The sequence below is a fragment of the Oncorhynchus clarkii genome, chromosome 22, assembly GCF_045791955.1.
Source record: "Oncorhynchus clarkii lewisi isolate Uvic-CL-2024 chromosome 22, UVic_Ocla_1.0, whole genome shotgun sequence".
Taxonomy (NCBI): Eukaryota; Metazoa; Chordata; class Actinopteri; order Salmoniformes; family Salmonidae; genus Oncorhynchus; species Oncorhynchus clarkii.
In genome coordinates this window covers 51,443,926-51,466,375 of record NC_092168.1, presented here as the reverse complement: position 1 = coordinate 51,466,375, position 22,450 = coordinate 51,443,926, and the positions used below count along the sequence as shown (strand labels likewise).

The 22,450-nt window shown below is 44.9% G+C and overlaps 1 protein-coding gene across 1 annotated transcript in view; it reads left to right on the top strand.

Moving 5' to 3' along the window:
- The first annotated feature begins 14,605 nt into the window (after nt 1–14,605).
- LOC139380390 (thrombospondin-type laminin G domain and EAR repeats b) overlaps nt 14,606–22,450 on the top strand; it is a 37,482-nt gene continuing 29,637 nt past the window's right edge. Inside the window, exons 1-2 of the mRNA XM_071123027.1 lie at nt 14,606–14,891; nt 21,814–22,037. Coding sequence (XP_070979128.1) covers nt 14,801–14,891; nt 21,814–22,037 — 315 coding nt within the window. The 5' untranslated portion in view covers nt 14,606–14,800. The remainder of the gene's footprint in view (nt 14,892–21,813; nt 22,038–22,450) is intronic.

Here is a 22,450-nt window from a genome sequence, read left to right as displayed (position 1 = left end):
ATGGGGCTCTAACACGACTACCAGGGGATGTAAATGGGGCTCTAACACGACTACCAGGGGATGTAAATGGGGCTCTAACACGACTACCAGGAGATGTAGTGTCATATTAAATGGGGCTCTAACACAACTACCAGGGCATGTAGTGTCATGTTAAATGGGGCTCTAACACGACTACCAGGGGATGTAGTGTCATGGTAAATGGGGCTCTAACACGACTACCAGGGCATGTAGTGTCATATTAAATGGGGCTCTAACACGACTACCAGGGGATGTAGTGTCATATTAAATGGGGCTCTAACACGACTACCAGGGGATGTAGTGTCATATTAAATGGGGCTCTAACACGACTACCAGGGGATGTAAATGGGGCTCTAACACAACTACCAGGGGATGTAGTGTCATGTTAAATGGGGCTCTAACACAACTACCAGGGGATGTAGTGTCATGGTAAATGGGGCTCTAACACTACTACCAGGGGATGTAGTGTCATATTAAATGGGGCTCTAACACAACTACCAGGGCATGTAGTGTCATGTTAAATGGGGCTCTAACACGACTACCAGGGGATGTAAATGGGGCTCTAACACGACTACCAGGGGATGTAAATGGGGCTCTAACACGACTACCAGGGGATGTAAATGGGGCTCTAACACGACTACCAGGGGATGTAAATGGGGCTCTAACACGACTACCAGGGGATGTGGTGTCATGGTAAATGGGGCTCTAACACGACTACCCGGGGATGTAAATGGGGCTCTAACACAACTACCAGGGGATGTAGTGTCATGTTAAATGGGGCTCTAACACGACTACCAGGGGATGTAGTGTCATATTAAATGGGGCTCTAACACGACTACCAGGGGATGTAAATGGGTCTCTAACACGACTACCAGGGGATGTAAATGGGGCTCTAACACGACTACCAGGGCATGTAGTGTCATGTTAAATGGGGCTCTAACACGACTACCAGGGGATGTAGTGTCATATTAAATGGGGCTCTAACACGACTACCAGGGGATGTAAATGGGGCTCTAACACGACTACCAGGGGATGTAGTGTCATGGTAAATGGGGCTCTAACACGACTACCAGGGGATGTAAATGGGGCTCTAACACGACTACCAGGGGATGTAAATGGGGCTCTAACACGACTACCAGGGGATGTAAATGGGGCTCTAACACAACTACCAGGGCATGTAGTGTCATGTTAAATGGGGCTCTAACACGACTACCAGGGGATGTAGTGTCATGTTAAATGTATTATAATACAGAAACCTCTATGTCCCAGCTGTAGATGTATGGCTCTGGGTAGTCATGGGTCCAGAGGTTTTCCTCACAACCTGGAAGTTGTGGTCTGGAAAATGAGGTGTTTTAGGAGTCAACAGAGAGAGAGAGAGAGTGGATGATTATGTTATCATGTTGAAGATCGAATGGTGAGATATAGATCACATTTGTTTCTGGTTTCCCAGATTAAAAGTCAAACGTGTGAAAATGATTTAGCTCCTGTATTGTTAACCTGCTGGCTGGGTGATTGAGGGCAGGGCTGATGAAACCATATATCTTGTGGTTGTTGTGCTCGTCAGGGATAACGCCATGCTTCTCTCCTGTCTTTCACACTAGTCTATGACTTCTTCCAAAATAGCACCCTATAGTGCTCTGATCAAAAGTAATGCATTACACAATGTGCCATTTTGGATGTAATCTTTCTGTTGAGTTGATGGACAGGCCACTCGTATCTCTCCCTCCCATCTTCACACCAAAGCCTGGGGCGCCTCTGTCTGGCAGGGAAACACTGAGGCTACTGCTCTGTTGTATTAGAGACAACATATTCCCTATCTAGCACTCACATTAAAGGATAAAGGATGCCTAGATCTCTTTATCTCCATCAGCCAAAAGAAAACAGAGATGAAAGGGTTGGTCTGACTGGCCTCCCCCGCACTGCAGAAGCACCAGATAGATAGGCTGGATGGATGTACCGTACAACTCTAGCCAACTCCCACACACAGAGCTTTTTACCCTTTAATGATGCCATTATGATTAGATTGAAGAGTATTCTTCAATCAGAGACCGTGGAAAGGAATAGTCAGAGGTTTTGAAAAAGCAGTCATGGAAGTGGCTAGCCAAGGCCTACCTTCTAAGTGGAGTGACAGTGTCCAGCTGACCACCAGGTGAGGGAATTCTAAGGGACCACTGTTAAGAGAGAGTCAAAACACGTTGAGTATTCTCCTGCAGTTATTATATAAACTGACGTAATTTTGCTGGACCACAGGAAGAGTAGCTGCTGCTTTGGCAGGAACTAATGGTGATCCATAATAAACCCCAGGAAGAGTAGCTGCTGCTTTGGCAGGAACTAATGGTGATCCATAATAAACCCCAGGAAGAGTAGCTGCTGCTTTGGCAGGAACTAATGGGGATCCATAATAAACCCCAGGAAGAGTAGCTGCTGCCTTGACAGGAACTAATGGGGATCCATAATAATTCTCAGGAAGAGTAGCTGCTGCCTTGGCAGGAACTAATGGTGATCCATAATAAACCCCAGGAAGAGTAGCTGCTGCTTTGGCAGTAACTAATGGGGATCCATAATAAACCCCAGGAAGAGTAGCTGCTGCCTTGGCAGGAACTACTGGGGATCCATAATAAACCCCAGGAAGAGTAGCTGCTGCTTTGGCAGGAACTAATGGGGATCCATAATAAACCCCAGGAAGAGTAGCTGCTGCTTTGGCAGGAACTAATGGGGATCCATAATAAACCCCAGGAAGAGTAGCTGCTGCTTTGGCAGGAACTAATGGGGATCCATAATAAACCCCAGGAAGAGTAGCTGCTGCTTTGGCAGGAACTAATGGGGATCCATAATAAACCCCAGGAAGAGTAGCTGCTGCTTTGGCAGGAACTAATGGGGATCCATAATAAACCCCAGGAAGAGTAGCTGCTGCTTTGGCAGGAACTAATGGGGATCCATAATAAACCCCAGGAAGAGTAGCTGCTGCTTTGGCAGGAACTAATGGGGATCCATAATAAACCCCAGGAAGAGTAGCTGCTGCCTTGGCAGGAACTAATGGGGATCCATAATTAACCCCAGGAAGAGTAGCTGCTGCCTTGGCAGGAACTAATGGGGATCCATAATAAACCCCAGGAAGAGTAGCTGCTGCCTTGGCAGGAACTAATGGGGATCCATAATAAACCCCAGGAAGAGTAGCTGCTGCCTTGACAGGAACTAATGGGGATCCATAATAAACCCCAGGAAGAGTAGCTGCTGCCTTGACAGGAACTAATGGGGATCCATAATAAACCCCAGGAAGAGTAGCTGCTGCCTTGACAGGAACTAATGGGGATCCATAATAAACCCCAGGAAGAGTAGCTGCTGCCTTGGCAGGAACTAATGGGGATCCATAATAAACCCCAGGAAGAGTAGCTGCTGCCTTGACAGGAACTAATGGGGATCCATAATAAACCCCAGGAAGAGTAGCTGCTGCCTTGACAGGAACTAATGGGGATCCATAATAAACCCCAGGAAGAGTAGCTGCTGCCTTGACAGGAACTAATGGGGATCCATAATAAACCCCAGGAAGAGTAGCTGCTGTCTCTATTGGCCTCCATAATAAATACAAATACACTTTCATAAAGGGTTCCAAAAGGGTTCTTCTGCAGTCCTAGGTAGAACCTTCTGTGAAAAGTATTCTACATGGAACCCAAAAGGGTTCTACCTGGAACCAAAAAGGGTTTTCCTATTGGGACAGCCAAACTCTATGTTGGGTTCTAAGAGAGTTGCAGTGGAGTTAGTGCGGTGCAGTGGAGTTGGTGCAGTGAAGTTAGTGTGGTGCAGTGGAGTTAGTGCGGTGCAGTGGAGTTGGTGCAGTGAAGTTAGTGCGGTGCAGTGGAGTTAGTGTGGTGCAGTGGAGTTAGTGCGGTGCAGTGGAGTTGGTGAAGTTAGTGCAGTGGAGTTAGTGCGGTGCAGTGAAAATGGTGGAGTTAGTGTGGTGCAGTGAAGTTGGTGCAGTGGAGTTAGTGTGGTGCAAAGGAGTTCGTGTGGTGCAGTGAAGTTGGTGCAGTGGAGTTAGTGCGGTGCAGTGGAGTTAGTGTGGTGCAGTGAAGTTAGTGTACTACGATGCAGTGGAGTTAGTATGGTGCAGTGTAGTTGGTGTACTATGGTGCAGTGAAGTTAGTGTTCTACGGTGCAGTGAAGTTAGTGTTCTACGGTGCAGTGAAGTTAGTGTACTACGGTGCAGTTTAGTTAGTGTACTACGGTGCAGTGAAGTTAGTGTTCTATGGTGCAGTGGAGTTAGTGTACTACGGTGCAGTGGAGTTAGTGTTCTATGGTGCAGTGGAGTTAGTGTTCTATGGTGCAGTGGAGTTAGTGTTCTACGGTGCAGTGGAGTTACTGTACTTTGGTTTAGTGAAGTTAGTGTTCTACGGTGCAGTGAAGTTAGTGTTCTACGGCACAGTGAAGTTAGTGTAGGTGCAGTGTAGCTAGTGTTCTACGGTGCAGTGAAGTTAGTGTTCTACGTTGCAGTGTAGTTAGTGTACTACGGTGCAGTGTAGTTAGTGTACTACGGTGCAGTGGAGTTAGTGTTCTACGGTGCAGTGGAGTTAGTGTACTACGTTGCAGTGGAGTTAGTGTACTACGGTGCAGTGGAGTTAGTGTACTATGGTGCAGCGAAGTTAGTGTACTATGGTGCAGTGAAGTTAGTGTTCTATGGTGCAGTGGAGTTAGTGTTCTACGGTGCAGTGGAGTTAGTGTACTACGGTGCAGTGGAGTTAGTGTACTATGGTGCAGTGGAGTTAGTGTTCTATGGTGCAGTGGAGTTAGTGTACTATGGTGCAGTGGAGTTAGTGTTCTATGGTGCAGTGGAGTTAGTGTACTACGGTGCAGTGGAGTTAGTGTACTATGGTGCATTGAAGTTAGTGTTCTATGGTGCAGTGGAGTTAGTGTTCTATGGTGCAGTGGAGTTAGTGTACTACGGTGCAGTGGAGTTAGTGTACTATGGTGCAGTGGAGTTAGTGTTCTATGGTGCAGTGGAGTTAGTGTACTATGGTGCAGTGAAGTTAGTGTTCTATGGTGCAGTGGAGTTAGTGTACTACGGTGCAGTGGAGTTAGTGTACTATGGTGCAGTGGAGTTAGTGTACTATGGTGCAGTGGAGTTAGTGTTCTATGGTGCAGTGGAGTTAGTGTACTATGGTGCAGTGAAGTTAGTTTACTACGGTGCAGTGAAGTTAGTGTTCTATGGTGCAGTGGAGTCAGTGTAATACGGTGCAGTGGAGTTAGTGTACTACGGTGCAGTGGAGTTAGTGTTCTAAGGTGCAGTGGAGTTAGTGTACTATGGTGCAGTGAAGTTAGTGTTCTATGGTGCATTGGAGTTAGTGTACTATGGTGCAGTGGAGTTAGTGTTCTACGGTGCAGTGGAGTTAGTGTACTATGGTGCAGTGGAGTTAGTGTACTATGGTGCAGTGGAGTTAGTGTACTACGGTGCAGTGGAGTCAGTGTTCTATGGTGCAGTGGAGTTAGTGTACTACGGTGCAGTGGAGTTAGTGTTCTATGGTGCAGTGGAGTTAGTGTACTACGGTGCAGTGGAGTTAGTGTTCTACGGTGCAGTGGAGTTAGTATGGTGCAGTGAAGTTAGTGTTCTACGGTGCAGTGAAGTTAGTGTTCTACGGTACAGTGAAGTTAGTGCGGTGCAGTGTAGTTATTGTTCTACGGTGCAGTGAAGTTAGTGTTCTACGGTGCAGTGAAGTTAGTGCGGTGCAGTGTAGTTAGTGTTCTACGGTGCAGTGACGTTAGTTCGGTGCATTGGAGTTAGTGTACTACGGTGCAGTTGAGTTAGTGTACTACGGTGCAGTGGAGTTAGTGTACTACGGTGCAGTGGAGTTAGTGTACTACGGTGCAGTGGAGTTAGTGTACTACGGTGCAGTGGAGTTAGTGTACTACGGTGCAGTGGAGTTAGTGTACTACGGTGCAGTGGAGTTAGTATGATGCAGTGGAGTTAGTGTACTATGGTGCAGTTGAGTTAGTGTACTACGGTGCAGTGAAGTTAGTGTACTATGGTGCAGTGGAGTTAGTGTACTATGGTGCAGTGGAGTTCGTGTACTATGGTGCAGTGGAGTTAGTGTTCTATGGTGCAGTGGAGTTAGTGTTCTACGGTGCAGTGGAGTTAGTGTACTATGGTTTAGTGGAGTTAGTGTTCTACGGTGCAGTGAAGTTAGTGTTCTACGGCACAGTGAAGTTAGTGTTCTACGGCACAGTGAAGTTAGTGTAGGTGCAGTGTAGTTAGTGTTCTACGGTGCAGTGAAGTTAGTGTTCTACGTTGCAGTGTAGTTAGTGTACTACGGTGCAGTGTAGTTAGTGTACTACGGTGCAGTGGAGTTAGTGTTCTACGGTGCAGTGGAGTTAGTGTACTACGTTGCAGTGGAGTTAGTGTACTACGGTGCAGTGGAGTTAGTGTACTATGGTGCAGCGAAGTTAGTGTACTATGGTGCAGTGAAGTTAGTGTTCTATGGTGCAGTGGAGTTAGTGTTCTATGGTGCAGTGGAGTTAGTGTACTACGGTGCAGTGGAGTTAGTGTACTATGGTGCAGTGGAGTTAGTGTTCTATGGTGCAGTGGAGTTAGTGTACTACGGTGCAGTGGAGTTAGTGTACTATGGTGCAGTGGAGTTAGTGCACTATGGTGCAGTGTAGTTAGTGTACTATGGTGCAGTGGAGTTAGTGTACTATGGTGCAGTGGAGTTAGTGTACTATGGTGCAGTGGAGTTAGTGTACTACGGTGCAGTGGAGTTAGTGTACTATGGTGCAGTGGAGTTAGTGTACTATGGTGCAGTGGAGTTAGTGTACTACGGTGCAGTGGAGTTAGTGTACTATGGTGCAGTGGAGTTAGTGTACTATGGTGCAGTGGAGTTAGTGTACTATGGTGCAGTGGAGTTAGTGTACTATGGTGCAGTGGAGTTAGTGTACTACGGTGCAGTGGAGTTAGTGTACTACGGTGCAGTGGAGTTAGTGTACTATGGTGCAGTGGAGTTAGTGTACTACGGTGCAGTGTAGTTAGTGTACTACGGTGCAGTGGAGTTAGTGTACTACGGTGCAGTGGAGTTAGTGTACTACGGTGCAGTGGAGTTAGTGTACTACGGGGCAGTGGAGTTAGTGTACTACGGTGCAGTGGAGTTAGTGTACTATGGTGCAGTGGAGTTAGTGCACTATGGTGCAGTGTAGTTAGTGTACTATGGTGCAGTGGAGTTAGTGTACTATGGTGCAGTGGAGTTAGTGTACTATGGTGCAGTGGAGTTAGTGTACTATGGTGCAGTGGAGTTAGTGTACTATGGTGCAGTGGAGTTAGTGTACTACGGTGCAGTGGAGTTAGTGTACTACGGTGCAGTGGAGTTAGTGCACTATGGTGCAGTGGAGTTAGTGTACTACGGTGCAGTGGAGTTAGTGTACTATGGTGCAGTGGAGTTAGTGTACTATGGTGCAGTGGAGTTAGTGTACTATGGTGCAGTGGAGTTAGTGTACTACGGTGCAGTGGAGTTAGTGTACTATGGTGCAGTGGAGTTAGTGTACTATGGTGCAGTGGAGTTAGTGTACTATGGTGCAGTGGAGTTAGTGTACTATGGTGCAGTGGAGTTAGTGTACTACGGTGCAGTGGAGTTAGTGTACTACGGTGCAGTGGAGTTAGTGTACTATGGTGCAGTGGAGTTAGTGTACTACGGTGCAGTGTAGTTAGTGTACTACGGTGCAGTGGAGTTAGTGTACTACGGTGCAGTGGAGTTAGTGTACTACGGTGCAGTGGAGTTAGTGTACTACGGGGCAGTGGAGTTAGTGTACTACGGTGCAGTGGAGTTAGTGTACTATGGTGCAGTGGAGTTAGTGTACTATGGTGCAGTGGAGTTAGTGTACTATGGTGCAGTGGAGTTAGTGTACTATGGTGCAGTGGAGTTAGTGTTTGCACGCTGATGGTTTATTGTCCTAACATGTCTGGATGTTTCCTCGTGTTCCTGATACTGAAACACTAACAGAACTACTAACAGTAGTTCTAATGCTGGCATCATGGGATAGAGATTTAACCCCAAATCACCCTGTATTAGAAAACATATCTGAATGCAGCTCTGTCACATGTCTGTATCTATTGTTGTTTCCCTCTTTAGAAAGACGTTTGGAGACTTTCCACATCTTTCACCTGTCTCCTCACTTCCTGTCCTCTTTTCAGATTCATATCCTGTAATTACAACTCTATCACATCTTTCACTGGAATAACTAGAAACAGCAACGTCATTAAAGTGCATCCTCAAAATGGCACCCTATTCCCTATTTAGTGCACTCCTTTTGACCAGAGCCCTATGGGCCGTGGCACCCTATTCCCTATTTAGTGCACTCCTTTTGACTACCTCCTACCTCTGCTGCAACTCTATTTCCTTGCTTGGCTAAACAACATTTATTTTAGATGTATTTCTGCTTTTATTTGGCAATATGACTGGGGCCTGGGGAAGTCCTTCTTCATGTTGGTTTATTATTAATGCCCAGGACATTATTATCGCGTCACACGGTGACATCATTTTGAATATTGAATAGCTCCCCCTGAGTTTATACTAGAGACTTACCGTGTCTGTCCTAGAGACTTACCGTGTCTGTCCTAGAGACTTACCGTTTCTGTGCTAGAGACTTACCGTGTCTGTCCTAGAGACTGACCGTGTCTGTCCTAGAGACTGACCGTGTCTGTCCTAGAGACTTACCGTTTCTGTGCTAGAGACTTACCGTTTCTGTCCTAGAGACTTACCGTGTCTGTCCTAGAGACTGACCGTGTCTGTCCTAGAGACTGACAGTGTCTGTCCTAGAGACTTACCGTTTCTGTCCTAGAGACTTACCGTGTCTGTCCTAGAGACTTACCGTTTCTGTACTATAGACTTACCGTTTCTGTGCTAGAGACTTACCGTTTCTGTCCTAGAGACTTACCGTTTCTGTCCTAGAGACTTACCGTTTCTTGTTGTGGTTCCAACTCAATCCCCTCTTTCCGTCAATATAAAGTTTGCACCTGTTCCAAAACATGTGGTTTGTGAAAGTGGTATTTTCTACACATGAGAGGATCCGGACTATAAAATCATCACGAAATTGTCTATAAAACTTGAACTGTTTGAGGTAGAAACTAATAAATTACCAACATCGAAAGATAAGACTCTCACAAACAGGACAGTGTATTTTGGCTCTAGGACATCCACAAGCTTTTACAGCAGTCATCTGAACTCTCGCGCAAGTCCTAATTTCCAAGAGGTCTTCTCACAAAACCAACTGCCCAGACCAAACCGTTGAAGCTACAAAGTATTACGTCACCCATATTGAAGAGGGAGACTCACGGGTCTGTTCTGTTCTACAGCACACCAATGGAGTCATCTGAAGGTAACCCGGTACCAGCTATAAAAATGGCACAAAGTGCATAGGGGGTGAAAAGGGCCATTAATTACATGAGTTTTCTTATCAGACACTACAAAACCGTTTTCCTTACGATTCATTGTTTGACTGTTTTGCCACGTACAAATGTGTTATTGAATGTGTTTCTACGGGGTAAATGATCCATTTAAATCCAATGACTAAAATATACATTTTATGACCATCTTAAATCAACTCCATATGTTGGCTAAGTAAATATCGTGATCTAAGGACTTAGACCTCGAGGGGTTAACCAAACAGAGGGTTGTTAATGGTGTGATTATGTCTCCTCCTCTGACCCAGAGGGTTGTTAATGGTGTGATTATGTCTCCTCTGACCCAGAGGGTTGTTAATGGTGTGAATATGTCTCCTCTGACCCAGAGGGTTGTTAATGGTGTGATTATGTCTCCTCCTCTGACCCAGAGGGTTGTTAATGGTGTGATTATGTCTCCTCTGACCCAGAGGGTTGTTAATGGTGTGATTATGTCTCCTCCTCTGACCCAGAGGGTTGTTAATGGTGTGATTATGTCTCCTCTGACCCAGAGGGTTGTTAATGGTGTGATAATGTCTCCTCTGACCCAGAGAGTTGTTAATGTCTCCTCTGACCCAGAGAGTTGTTAATGGTGTGATTATGTCTCCTCTGACCCAGAGGGTTGTTAATGGTGTGATTATGTCTCCTCCTCTGACCCAGAGGGTTGTTAATGGTGTGATTATGTCTCCTCCTCTGACCCAGAGGGTTGTTAATGGTGTGATTATGTCTCCTCCTCTGACCCAGAGGGTTGTTAATGGTGTGATTATGTCTCCTCCTCTGACCCAGAGGGTTGTTAATGGTGTGATTATGTCTCCTCTTACCCAGAGGGTTGTTAATGGTGTGATTATGTCTCCTCTGACCCAGAGGGTTGTTAATGGTGTGATTATGTCTCCTCTGACCCAGAGGGTTGTTAATGGTGTGATTATGTCTCCTCTGACCCAGAGGGTTGTTAATGGTGTGATTATGTCTCCTCTGACCCAGAGGGTTGTTAATGGTGTGATTATGTCTCCTCTGACCCAGAGGGTTGTTAATGGTGTGATTATGTCTCCTCCTCTGACCCAGAGGGTTGTTAATGGTGTGATTATGTCTCCTCCTCTGACCCAGAGGGTTGTTAATGGTGTGATTGTCTCCTCTGACCCAGAGAGTTGTTAATGGTGTGATTATGTATCCTCCTCTGACCCAGAGGGTTGTTAATGGTGTGATTATGTCTCCTCTGACCCAGAGAGTTGTTAATGGTGTGATAATGTCTCCTCCTCTGACCCACAGGGTAACAATCTGTTGAGAAGCCTTTTTGTCCTAGACTTGGCACTCCGGTACAGCTTGCCATGCGGTAGTAGAGAAAACAGTCTATGACTGGGGTGGCTGGGGTCTTTGACAATTTTTAGGGCCTTCCTCTGACAATGCCTGGTGTAGAGGTCCTGGATGGCAGGCAGCTTAGCCCCAGTGATGTACTGAACCGTACGCACTACCCTCTGTAGTGTCTTGCGTGGGAATAGGCTTTGTCGTACCCTCTTCACGACTGTCTTGGTGTGTTTGGACCATGTTAGTTTGTTGCTGATGTGGACACCAAGGACCTTGAAGCTCTCAACCTGCTCCACTGCAGCCCCGTCGATGAGAATGGAGGCGTGCTCGGTCCTCTTTATCCTGTAGTCCACAATAATCTCCTTAGTCTTGATCAAGTTGAGGGAGAGACTGTTATCCTGGCACCACACGGCCAGGTCTCTGACCTCCTCCATTTAGGCTGTCTCGCCGTTGCCGGTGATCAGGCCTACCACTGTTGTGTCGTCTGCAAACTTAATGATGGTGTTGGAGTTGTTCCTGGCCACGCAGTCATGGGTGAACAGGGAGTACAGGAGGGGACTGAGCACGCACCCCTGGGGGGCTCCAGTGTTGAGGATCAGCGTGGCAGATGTGTTGTTACCTACCCTTACCACCTGGGGGCGGTCCGTCAAGAAGTCCAGGATCCAGTTGCAAAGGGATGTGTTTAGTCCCAGGATCCTTAGCATAGTGATGAGCTTTGAGGGCACTATGGTGTTGAACGCTGAGCTGTAGTCAATGAATAGCATTCTCACATAGGTGTTCCTTTTGTCCAGGTGGGAAAGGCCAGTGTGGAGTGCAATAGAGATTGCATCATCTGTGGATCTGTTAGGGCGGTATGCAAATTGGAGTGGGTCTAAGGCTTCTGGGATAATGGTGTTGATGTGAGCCATGACCAGCCTTTCAAAGTATTTTATGGATACAGACATGAGTGCTACGGCTCGGTAGTCATTCAGGCAGGTTACCTTAGTGTTCTTGGGCACAGGGACTATGGTGGTCTGCTTAAAACATGTTGGTATTATAGACTAGGTCAGGGAAAGGGTGAACATGTCAGTGAAGACACCTGCCAGTTGGTCTGCGTATGCCCGGAGCACACGTCCTGGTTATCCGCCTGGCCCCGCAGCCTTGTGAATGTTGACCTGTTTAAAGGTCTTACTCACGTCGGCTACGGAGAGCGTGATCACATAGTCGTCCGGAACAGCTGATGCTCTCATGCATGCCTAAGTGTTGCTTGCCTCGAAGCAAGCATAGAAGTGAGGTTAATTGCCTTGTTCAGGGGCAGAATGATAGATTTTTACCTTGTCAGCTTCAGGATTCGATCCAGCAACCTTTCGGTTACTGGCCCAATGCTCTAACCACTCTAGGCTACCTGCCACCCAAATCTCACTGTTCATCTGGCCAGAAGGACGGGACTCCACCCTTCACCAGTCCACTAGGTTCGGCTCTTTAAAGGCGGCCCACTATAGATAAAGAGGTAATCTTCTGTATACCGCCTGTGATACATTTAATGCTTTAATTATGACCTGGTTGAATGCAGCTTTGTTTGTGATATGTACGTAGTTATAGTGGGGGAACCTAGGTACCCTTTTCATGGGATGATTGAACGATGATGGAACGGTTGAATGACTAAACGACAGCCTCAGATCAATTAGCGAACCTGACTCTGAAGGTTAGTCTTCATGCTGTCACATTTTCAATTGTAACTAAAAACGAATAGACTGGTCACATAAAATAGCGGTGTCTGACAGCAGAGTCAGAGGCTGAAACCTTAACTAAACTTATTGCATTCTAATGTAACACTGACAGCAGAGTCAGAGGCTGAAACCTTAACTTAACTTATTGCATTGTAATGTAAAAAGAGTGGCATCGTGTGTGTTTGTGTGTGTGTGTGTGTGTGTGTGTGTGTGTGTGTCTGTGTGTGTGTGTGTGTGTGTGTGTGTGTCTGTGTGTGTGTGTGTGTGTGTGTGTGTCTGTGTGTCTGTGTGTGTGAGTGAGACAGTTCAGTAACACAGGTGACCGTGTGGGTTTCCGGCAGGTGTCAGATTATCAGAGAGATGAAAGTATCAGAAGTTCCACTATCCTGATGCAGATTAAAACTGTCTCTGATAACTCTATGTGAGAATCGCTCCTCGTATCTCTCTGGCCCACTGGCAGTCGGGTAGATACACAGATAGATTCATGCAGGGATATCTAGCTATATTTGGACAGTATCTAAGTAGCAAATGTATTTCAACATGAGTTATGAAACACTTTAGACTATGGTGAGTTAGAGTGGGTTGAGCCTGAGGTGGTGTGTGTGTGTGTGTGTGTGTATGCATGCGTGTGTATGCGTGTGTGTTTTGGCGTGTGTGCCCAAGGTGGTGTGTGTGTCTAAAAAGATGTCCCTTCAGATGAGTGGAGGGTTCACAGTGAGGACAGACCCCTAGAGAGGACTCACAAACAGTACAACCCCACTCAACCCATCCCTCCAGCCCCCTCACAGCCCCCTCACAGCCCCCTCACAGCCCCCTCACAGCCCCCTCACAGCCCCCTCCAGCCCCCTCCAGCCCCCTCCAGCCCCCTACAGCCCCCTCCAGCCCCCTCACAGCCCCCTCCAGCCCCCTCACAGCCCCCTCCAGCCACCTTACAGCCCCTTCTCTGCTGGGGAATTCCTCTCCTCCCGACTTAGCTGCACACCTGAGAGAGAGAGAGAGATGGTTCCCTCTGAAACTCAACCTCCCCCCTAACTCTCTCTCTCTGTCTCTCTCTCTCTCTCTGTCTCTCTCTCTCTCTCTCTCTCTCTCTCTCTCTGTCTCTCTCTCTCTCTCTCTCTCTCTCTGTCTCTCTCTCTCTCTCTCTCTCTCTGTCTCTCTCTCTCTCTCTCTCTCTCTGTCTCTCTCTCTCTCTGTCTCTGTCTCTGTCTCTCTCTCTCCCTGTCTCTCTCTCTCTCTCTCTCTCTCTCCAACTGCAACCCCTCCTCCCAGCAGCTGACTGTATTCTCATTTAAATGTCTGTAGAGGGACACCTCTCTCCTCTCCACAGCACTCCCAGGTGAAGTCTGTCTCGGTCATACACTCTGACAGGGCACAGAGGATAGAACAGAGAGGATAGAACACAGAGGATAGAACAGAGAGGACTGTTTTGTGACACCTTTTCCCCGTCACTATTGACTAACTATAGACATTTAAAATGCTTGGAATATTTTACCCAGTAGTCTCAGGGATGGCTATTATTTCCTGGAAAAATAGTTTTCTCATTTTGGAATGACATTTTGTTAGATTATGTTTTTTTTTTTTTTATGACATAAAAATCTAATTCAACTGGATCAACTTGGTACTGTATATGTGAGGACCTGAATGGACCGGACCATTGGTACTACAACTGAAGGAGCTTGCTGATTGGGAGGGCGCTGGTTCCACCTCTGTGACCTTCTATAACAGGACACCGCCTGTCAGAGGGGATATGGTCTTTCTTTCTTCCGTGGAGTTTGGTTTCTTCTCTGGTACTGCTGGGGTGGACTGCTGCTACTGTTGAGGACAAGGAGGCTGAGGAAGCTGCTGTAAGCCAGAGAGACTTCCTTGGACCTGTGACCTGGGAGTGACAGGAAGCTGCCCTAAGGAAGACTTGGACCTGGCGGTGATAGGAAGCTGCCCTAAGGAAGACTTGAACCTGGGGGTGATAGGAAGCTGCCCTAAGGAAGACTTGGACCTGGGGGTGATAGGAAGCTGCCCTAAGGAAGACTTGGACCTGGGGGTGATAGGAAGCTGCCCTAAGGAAGACTTGGACCTGGGGGTGATAGGAAGCTGCCCTAAGGAAGACTTGGACCTGGGGGTGATAGGAAGCTGCCCTAAGGAAGACTTGGACCTGGGGGTAATAGGAAGCTGCCCTAAGGAAGACTTGGACCTGGGGGTGATAGGAAGCTGCCCTAAGGAAGACTTGGACCTGGGGGTGATAGGAAGCTGCTCTAAGGAAGTCCTGGACTAAGGGACCTGGGGGGGACATGAGGGTCAGTTTGGATCAGGATCATCCAGGCCCCCTGTGAATGGGGAGAGAGAGAGAGAAGGAGCCCTGATGTCTGTACTGCTGCTGCTGGCCTGTATGTCTCTCCTCTGCTCTGGGACAGGTGGGGGACAGGCAGCTGGAGGATGGAGACCATGCACAGGTACGTCAGAATAATCACTACACATTTACTCACTAAAAGGTATGAATAATATGCTGAATAAGAAGATTTATGAGATCATTATATGCAGCAAATATCTAAAATATAGAAGTTAGTGCATTTTGTTTCAAACACACTTATAAATAACAAGAGTGGCTTAATGTTTCAGGCACAGCGATTCTGTCAGAAGAGTAAAGCCACGATGTCAGTCTTCTCTAAGCTCACGTACTGTAGCTGCTAATTGAGAGACGACTGAGGTTAAAATTGGGCTTCAACAAGTCATAACGTGCACTTCTCCTGTAAAGCGTCTAACATTCTACCCGCTGGTCTCTAATGATAATAAACCTCTGTTAGATTCTACCCACTAGTCTCTAATGATAGTAAACCTCTGTTAGATTCTACCCACTGGTCTCTAATGATAATAAATCTCTGTTAGATTCTACCCGCTGGTCTCTAATGATAGTAAACCTCTGTTAGATTCTACCCGCTGGTCTCTAATGATAATAAACCTCTGTTAGATTCTACCCACTGGTCTCTAATGATAATAAACCTCTGTTAGATTCTACCCGCTGGTCTCTAATGATAATAAATCTCTGTTAGATTCTACCCGCTGGTCTCTAATGATAATAAACCTCTGTTAGATTCTACCTGCTGGTCTCTAATGATAATAAACCTCTGTTAGATTCTACCTGCTGGTCTCTAATGATAATAAACCTCTGTTAGATTCTACCCTCTGGTCTCTAATGATAATAAACCTCTGTTAGATTCTACCCGCTGGTCTCTAATGATAATAAATATCTGTTAGATTCTACCCGCTGGTCTCTAATGATAATAAACCTCTGTTAGATTCTACCCACTGGTCTCTAATGATAATAAACCTCTGTTAGATTCTACCCGCTGGTCTCTAATGATAATAAACCTCTGTTAGATTCTACCCGCTGGTCTCTAATGATAATAAACCTCTGTTAGATTCTACCCGCTGGTCTCTAATGATAATAAACCTCTGTTAGATTCTACCCGCTGGGATCTAATGAGAGTAAACCTCTGTTAGATTCTACCCGCTGGTCTCTAATGATAATAAACCTCTGTTAGATTCTACCCGCTGGTCTCTAATGATAATAAACCTCTGTTAGATTCTACCCGCTGGTCTCTAATGATAATAAACCTCTGTTAGATTCTACCCGCTGGTATCTAATGATAATAAACCTCTGTTAGATTCTACCCGCTGGTCTCTAATGATAATAAACCTCTGTTAGATTCTACCTGCTGGTCTCTTATGATAATAAACCTCTGTTAGATTCTACCCGCTGGTCTCTAATGATAATAAACCTCTGTTAGATTCTACCCGCTGGTCTCTAATGATAATAAATCTCTGTTAGATTCCACCCGCTGGTCTCTAATGATAATAAACCTCTGTTAGATTCTACCCACTGGTCTCTAATGATAATAAACCTCTGTTAGATTCTACCCACTGGTCTCTAATGATAATACATCTCTGTTAGATTCTACCCGCTGGTCTCTAATGATAATAAACCTCTGTTAGATTCTACCTGCTGGTCTCTAATGATAATAAACCTAAGTTAGATTCTACCTGCTGGTCTCTAATGATAATAAACCTCTTTTAGATTCTACCCACTGGTCTCTAATGATAATACATCTCTGTTAGATTCTACCCGCTGGTCTCTAATGATAATAAACCTCTGTTAGATTCTACCTGCTGGTCTCTAATGATAATAAACCTAAGTTAGATTCTACCTGCTGGTCTCTAATGATAATAAACCTCTTTTAGATTCTACCCACTGGTCTCTAATGATAATAAACCTCTGTTAGATTCTACCCGCTGGTTTCTAATGATAATAAACCTCTGTTAGATTCCACCCGCTGGTCTCTAATGATAATTAACCTCTGTTAGATTCCACCCGCTGGTCTCTAATGATAATAAACCTCTGTTAGATTCTACCCGCTGGTCTCTAATGATAATAAACCTCTGTTAGATTCTACCCGCTGGTCTCTAATGATAATAAATCTCTGTTAGATTCTACCCGCTGGTCTCTAATGATAATAAACCACTGTTAGATTCTACCTGCTGGTCTCTAATGATAATAAACCTCTGTTAGATTCTACCCACTGGTCTCTAATGATAATAAACCTCTGTTAGATTCTACCCGCTGGTCTCTAATGATAATAAACCTCTGTTAGATTCCACCCGCTGGTCTCTAATGATAATAAACCTCTGTTAGATTCTACCCACTGGTCTCTAATGATAATAAACCTCTGAATAATACCTGTGTCATAACAGAGGTGAATGATTATTTTTATCCGAGGAGTGTTCTCGATCTTCAGAAACAGAGACTCCAGTACAGCTAGCATTATAAAATGACCTTTAAAGGCAAGTTGAGATAGAACTGTATCACTTAAGATAAGAGTTGATTTAATGACAGTTGGCTACTGGTGTAACAATGCTACTGGTAGATTCTCCAGTTATATGAAGATCATGACAGGAAACAGAAAGCCCTGCAGCGTTTCTTATCACCAGGATTTCCTCAGTCAGTAGCCCACAGACCACAGCTTTAGGGTTTATAAGATAACTCAGCATAGACAAGCCTATAGTGTGTCTGGGTTATGGTGAACAGGGTACTGCATAGTTGTTGGATGCTCAATATAATCAGGCTATGATCTCCCCCCATAAAGCTTCCTCTGAGATCACGTGGCTCTGATTAGATTGTTAGCCAGGTACTGCTATCTATCGTCGCGGTAACCACCCTGTCCTTTCTTCTGGTTGCTACCTTGACATTGGGCACCGGTAATTTACAATAACAATGATATCGATTTGAAGATTTACCTTTTAGTTTAAACATTTTCTGTTAAAATGTGTACACTATGCTTTGCTCGTGTCATAGACACATACACTCCATGGCAAGTTTATTCGGTGCATAGATTTTACAAGGTGTGGAGTTCACACGTTCCTCAATTGGTATCAAGGGACCGAACTTGTGCCAGGAAAACCAGCCTGTACTGTTGACACCAGGCAGGATGGGGCCATGACATACAGTAATTGAAAATCCTATACATAAACAAGGAAATGGATGATAGAAACGGTACACTAGGATTTAAAGGACATGTTTCCAACGGGGCAGTTAAGCCGAACCAGCTGACATCATTCTAGTGACGCCAAATCCTGACTATGCCATCAGCATGATGCAACAGGAACCGGGATTCGTCAGACCAGGCAATGTTTTTTCCACTCCTCAGTTGTCCAGTGTTGGTGATGGCGTTGACCACTGAAGACACTTCGTCTTGTTTTTAGCTGTTAGGAACCCCGGTGTGGTCGTCTGCTGCAATAGCCCATCCGTGACGAGGACTGTTGAGTTGTGCGTTCCCGAGATATCGTTCTGCACACCACTGTTGTACTGCGCCGGTATTTTGCCTGTTTGTAGTTGCACAATTGTTGCTATTCTCCTTGGACCTCTCATCAACGAGCTGTTTTCACCCACAGGAATGCCGTTGCCTGGATGTTTGTGGTTTGTCGCACCGTTCTCGGGAAAACACAAGACACCGTTGTGCGTGAAAAGCCCTCAGGAGGCCGAACGTTTCTGAGATCTGTCTGTGCTGTCAGTGTGTCTGCGCTGTCAGTGTGTCTGCGCTGTCAGTCCTGCGCTGTCAGTGTGTCTGTGCTGTCAGTGTGTCTGCGCTGTCAGTGTGTCTGCGCTGTCAGTGTGTCTGCGCTGTCAGTGTGTCTGCGCTGTCAGTCCTGCGCTGTCAGTGTGTCTGCGCTGTCAGTGTGTCTGCGCTGTCAGTGTGTCTGCACTGTCAGTGTGTCTGTACTGTCAGACTGTGCTGTGCAGACTGTGCTGTGCAGACCAGAGAGCGATATATATAGTTGTTTTATCTCTATGGTGCAGACTGGCTGAAATGTGATGAGGGTTCATTGTGGTCATGGCGTTTAGAGGTGGCAGGCTGACATCATACCTCGCCAGGGAGGGAATTCTCACTCCACTTAGTTCCCACCGCTCATACTGCACGCACACTGGGATATTCATAGCTCCGAGCCATTCTGTTCTCCAGCAGAGGCTTTGGAGGTGAGACAGTAAGATACTCCTCTAGCTGGTAATGAGACAGTAAAATACTCCTCTAGTTGGTAATGATACATACTCCTCTAGTTGGTAATGATACATACTCCTCTAGTTGGTAATGATAGATACTCCTCTAGTTGGTAATGATACATACTCCTCTAGCTGGTAATGATACATACTCCTCTAGCTGTTAATGATACATACTCCTCTAGTTGGTAATGATAGATACTCCTCTAGTTGGTATTGATAGATACTCCTCTAGCTGGTAATGATACATACTCCTCTAGCTGTTAATGATACATACTCCTCTAGCTGGTAATGATAGATACTCCTCTAGCTGGTATTTATGGATACTCCTCTAGCTGGTAATGATAGATACTCCTCTAGCTGGTAATGAGACAGTAAAATACTCCTCTAGTTGGTATTGATACGTACTCCTCTAGTTGGTAATGATAGATACTCCTCTAGTTGGTAATGATACATACTCCTCTAGTTGGTATTGATAGATACTCCTCTAGTTGGTATTGATAGATACTCCTCTAGTTGGTAATGATAGATACTCCTCTAGCTGGTAATGATAGATACTCCTCTAGTTGGTAATGATAGATACTCCTCTAGTTGGTATTGATAGATACTCCTCTAGTTGGTAATGATAGATACTCCTCTAGCTGGTAATGATAGATACTCCTCTAGTTGGTATTGATAGATACTCCTCTAGTTGGTAATGAGACAGACAGTAAAATACTCCTCTAGTTGGTATTGATAGATACTCCTCTAGTTGGTAATGATAGATACTCCTCTAGTTGGTATTGATAGATACTCCTCTAGCTGGTAATGAGACAGACAGTAAAATACTCCTCTAGTTGGTAATGATAGATACTCCTCTAGTTGGTAATGATAGATACTCCTCTAGTTGGTATTGATAGATACTCCTCTAGTTGGTATTGATAGATACTCCTCTAGTTGGTATTGATAGATACTCCTCTAGTTGGTAATGATACATACTCCTCTAGTTGGTAATGATAGATACTCCTCTAGTTGGTAATGATAGATACTCCTCTAGTTGGTAATGATACATACTCCTCTAGCTGGTATTGATAGATACTCCTCTAGTTGGTAATGATAGATACTCCTCTAGCTGGTAATGATAGATACTCCTCTAGTTGGTAATGATAGATACTCCTCTAGTTGGTATTGATAGATACTCCTCTAGTTGGTATTGATAGATACTCCTCTAGTTGGTAATGATAGATACTCCTCTAGTTGGTAATGATAGATACTCCTCTAGTTGGTATTGATAGATACTCCTCTAGCTGGTAATGAGACAGACAGTAAAATACTCCTCTAGTTGGTAATGATAGATACTCCTCTAGTTGGTAATGATAGATACTCCTCTAGTTGGTATTGATACATACTCCTCTAGTTGGTATTGATAGATACTCCTCTAGTTGGTAATGATAGATACTCCTCTAGTTGGTAATGATAGATACTCCTCTAGTTGGTAATGATACATACTCCTCTAGTTGGTATTGATAGATACTCCTCTAGTTGGTAATCATAGATACTCCTCTAGTTGGTAATCATAGATACTCCTCTAGCTGGTTAACAGTCTGAATGAGACATTACATGTTATTTGGAGGAACTCCTGTAGAGATGCAGAACTCACAGTGAGGTCTGTCACAGATGTCCTCTGTCTTTGTCAATACTTTTACATAGAATACACATTAACACTCAATGCTTTATTACTTATTCATGAGCACAAGTATGAGCCTCAGATGAAAGCAGAATGTGGATCTTTTTTAAGTGTTATATATACTGTGTAGGTATTCAGGACAGAATGGGGAGGTTGTTGAGCTGATAAAAGAGCCCTATTATTTTGACAGGGTTGTCTGGCTTCTCAAAAATATCTGTTCTTTCTCTTTGAAATCTGATCCATTGTGTTCTTTCACTCTCTTTCTCTCTCTATTTCTCTCTTTGTTTCTCTCTCTCTATTTCTCTTTTTGTTTCTCTCTATTTCTCTCTTTGTTTCTCTCTCTGTTTCCCTCTCTCACACTCTCTCTCTATTTCTCCCTCTGTTTCTCTCTCTCTCACACACTCTCTCTCTCTCTCTCTCTTTGTTTCTCTCTCTATATTTCTCTCTCTCTGTTTCCCTCTCTCACACTCTCTCTCTATTTCTCTCTTTGTTTCTCTCTCTCTTTTTCTCTCTCTGTTTCCCTCTCTCTATTTCTCTCTCTCACACTCGCTCTCTATTTCTCTCTCTCTGTTTCTCTCTCTTTCTCTCTCTATTTCTCTTTCTCTGTGTCTCTCTCTCTCACACTCTATCTCTGTGTCTCTCTCTCTCACACTCTCTCTCTCTGTTTCTATCTCTCTTTCCCTTTCTCTCTCTCTCTATTTCTCTCTCTCTATTTCTCTCTCTCTGTCTCTCTCTCTCACACACTCTCTCTCTCTGTTTCTATCTTTTTCTCTTTCTCTCTCGCTCTCTCTCTCTCTCTCTCTCTCTCTCTCTCTCTCTAATGATTCCTCCTTTGGCTCTCTGAGGTAAAACAAAACTTGAACCCTGGCTCCTCTCCACATAAACAATACTCTGGGCTATATAATTGCGGTCACTTCAACACACTTATTTAAAACCAAAGTTTGCCTCTCTTCCTTATCTCTGACATGAGTGTTTGTGTTGGTAGATTATCTTCGTAGATTCTCTGATTTGCCCCTGTCTATCCCATCTCTTTATGGGCTGATACAACACTTATACAATCTATATCTAACCTGTATCCCTTTAGAGATAACAATCTATATCTAACCTGTATCTTTCCTTCCTCCCTACCACCCTCCCCCTCCTCCCTCCCTCCCTGTAGATCTGTTACCTTTGGACTTCCTGTCACGGGTCTTACCACCTGGCGGGGAGCCCCCCCTGCCTGAAGTGCACATGGTCCAGTCCAGGGGGGCCCGGGGCCTGCAGCTAGCCGGCTCTCAGGAGGCCCTCAGCTTCCCCGCTTCGCAGCTCTTCACCAACTGTGACCACTTTCCTTCTGAGTTCTCCTTCGTGGTCACGCTCAAGATCCCACGCCTTGCCAACAAGGTGAGGAAGAGGAAGACAACATGACGACAGAAACCACAACGACAGAAACCAGTTCTAATAGAGTTCTAAAATAGTTCTAAAATAGTTCTAATATAGTTCTAAAATAGTTCTAATATAGTTCTAATATAGTTCTAAAATAGTTCTAATATAGTTCTAAAATAGTTCTAATATAGTTCTAATATAGTTCTAATAGAGTTCTAAAATAGTTCTAATATAGTTCTAATATAGTTCTAATAGAGTTCTAAAATAGTTCTAATATAGTTCTAATATAGTTCTAATAGAGTTCTAATATAGTTCTAATATAGTTCTAATATAGTTCTAATAGAGTTCTAAAATAGTTCTAATATAGTTCTAATAGAGTTCTAAAATAGTTCTAATATAGTTCTAATATAGTTCTAATATAGTTCTAATAG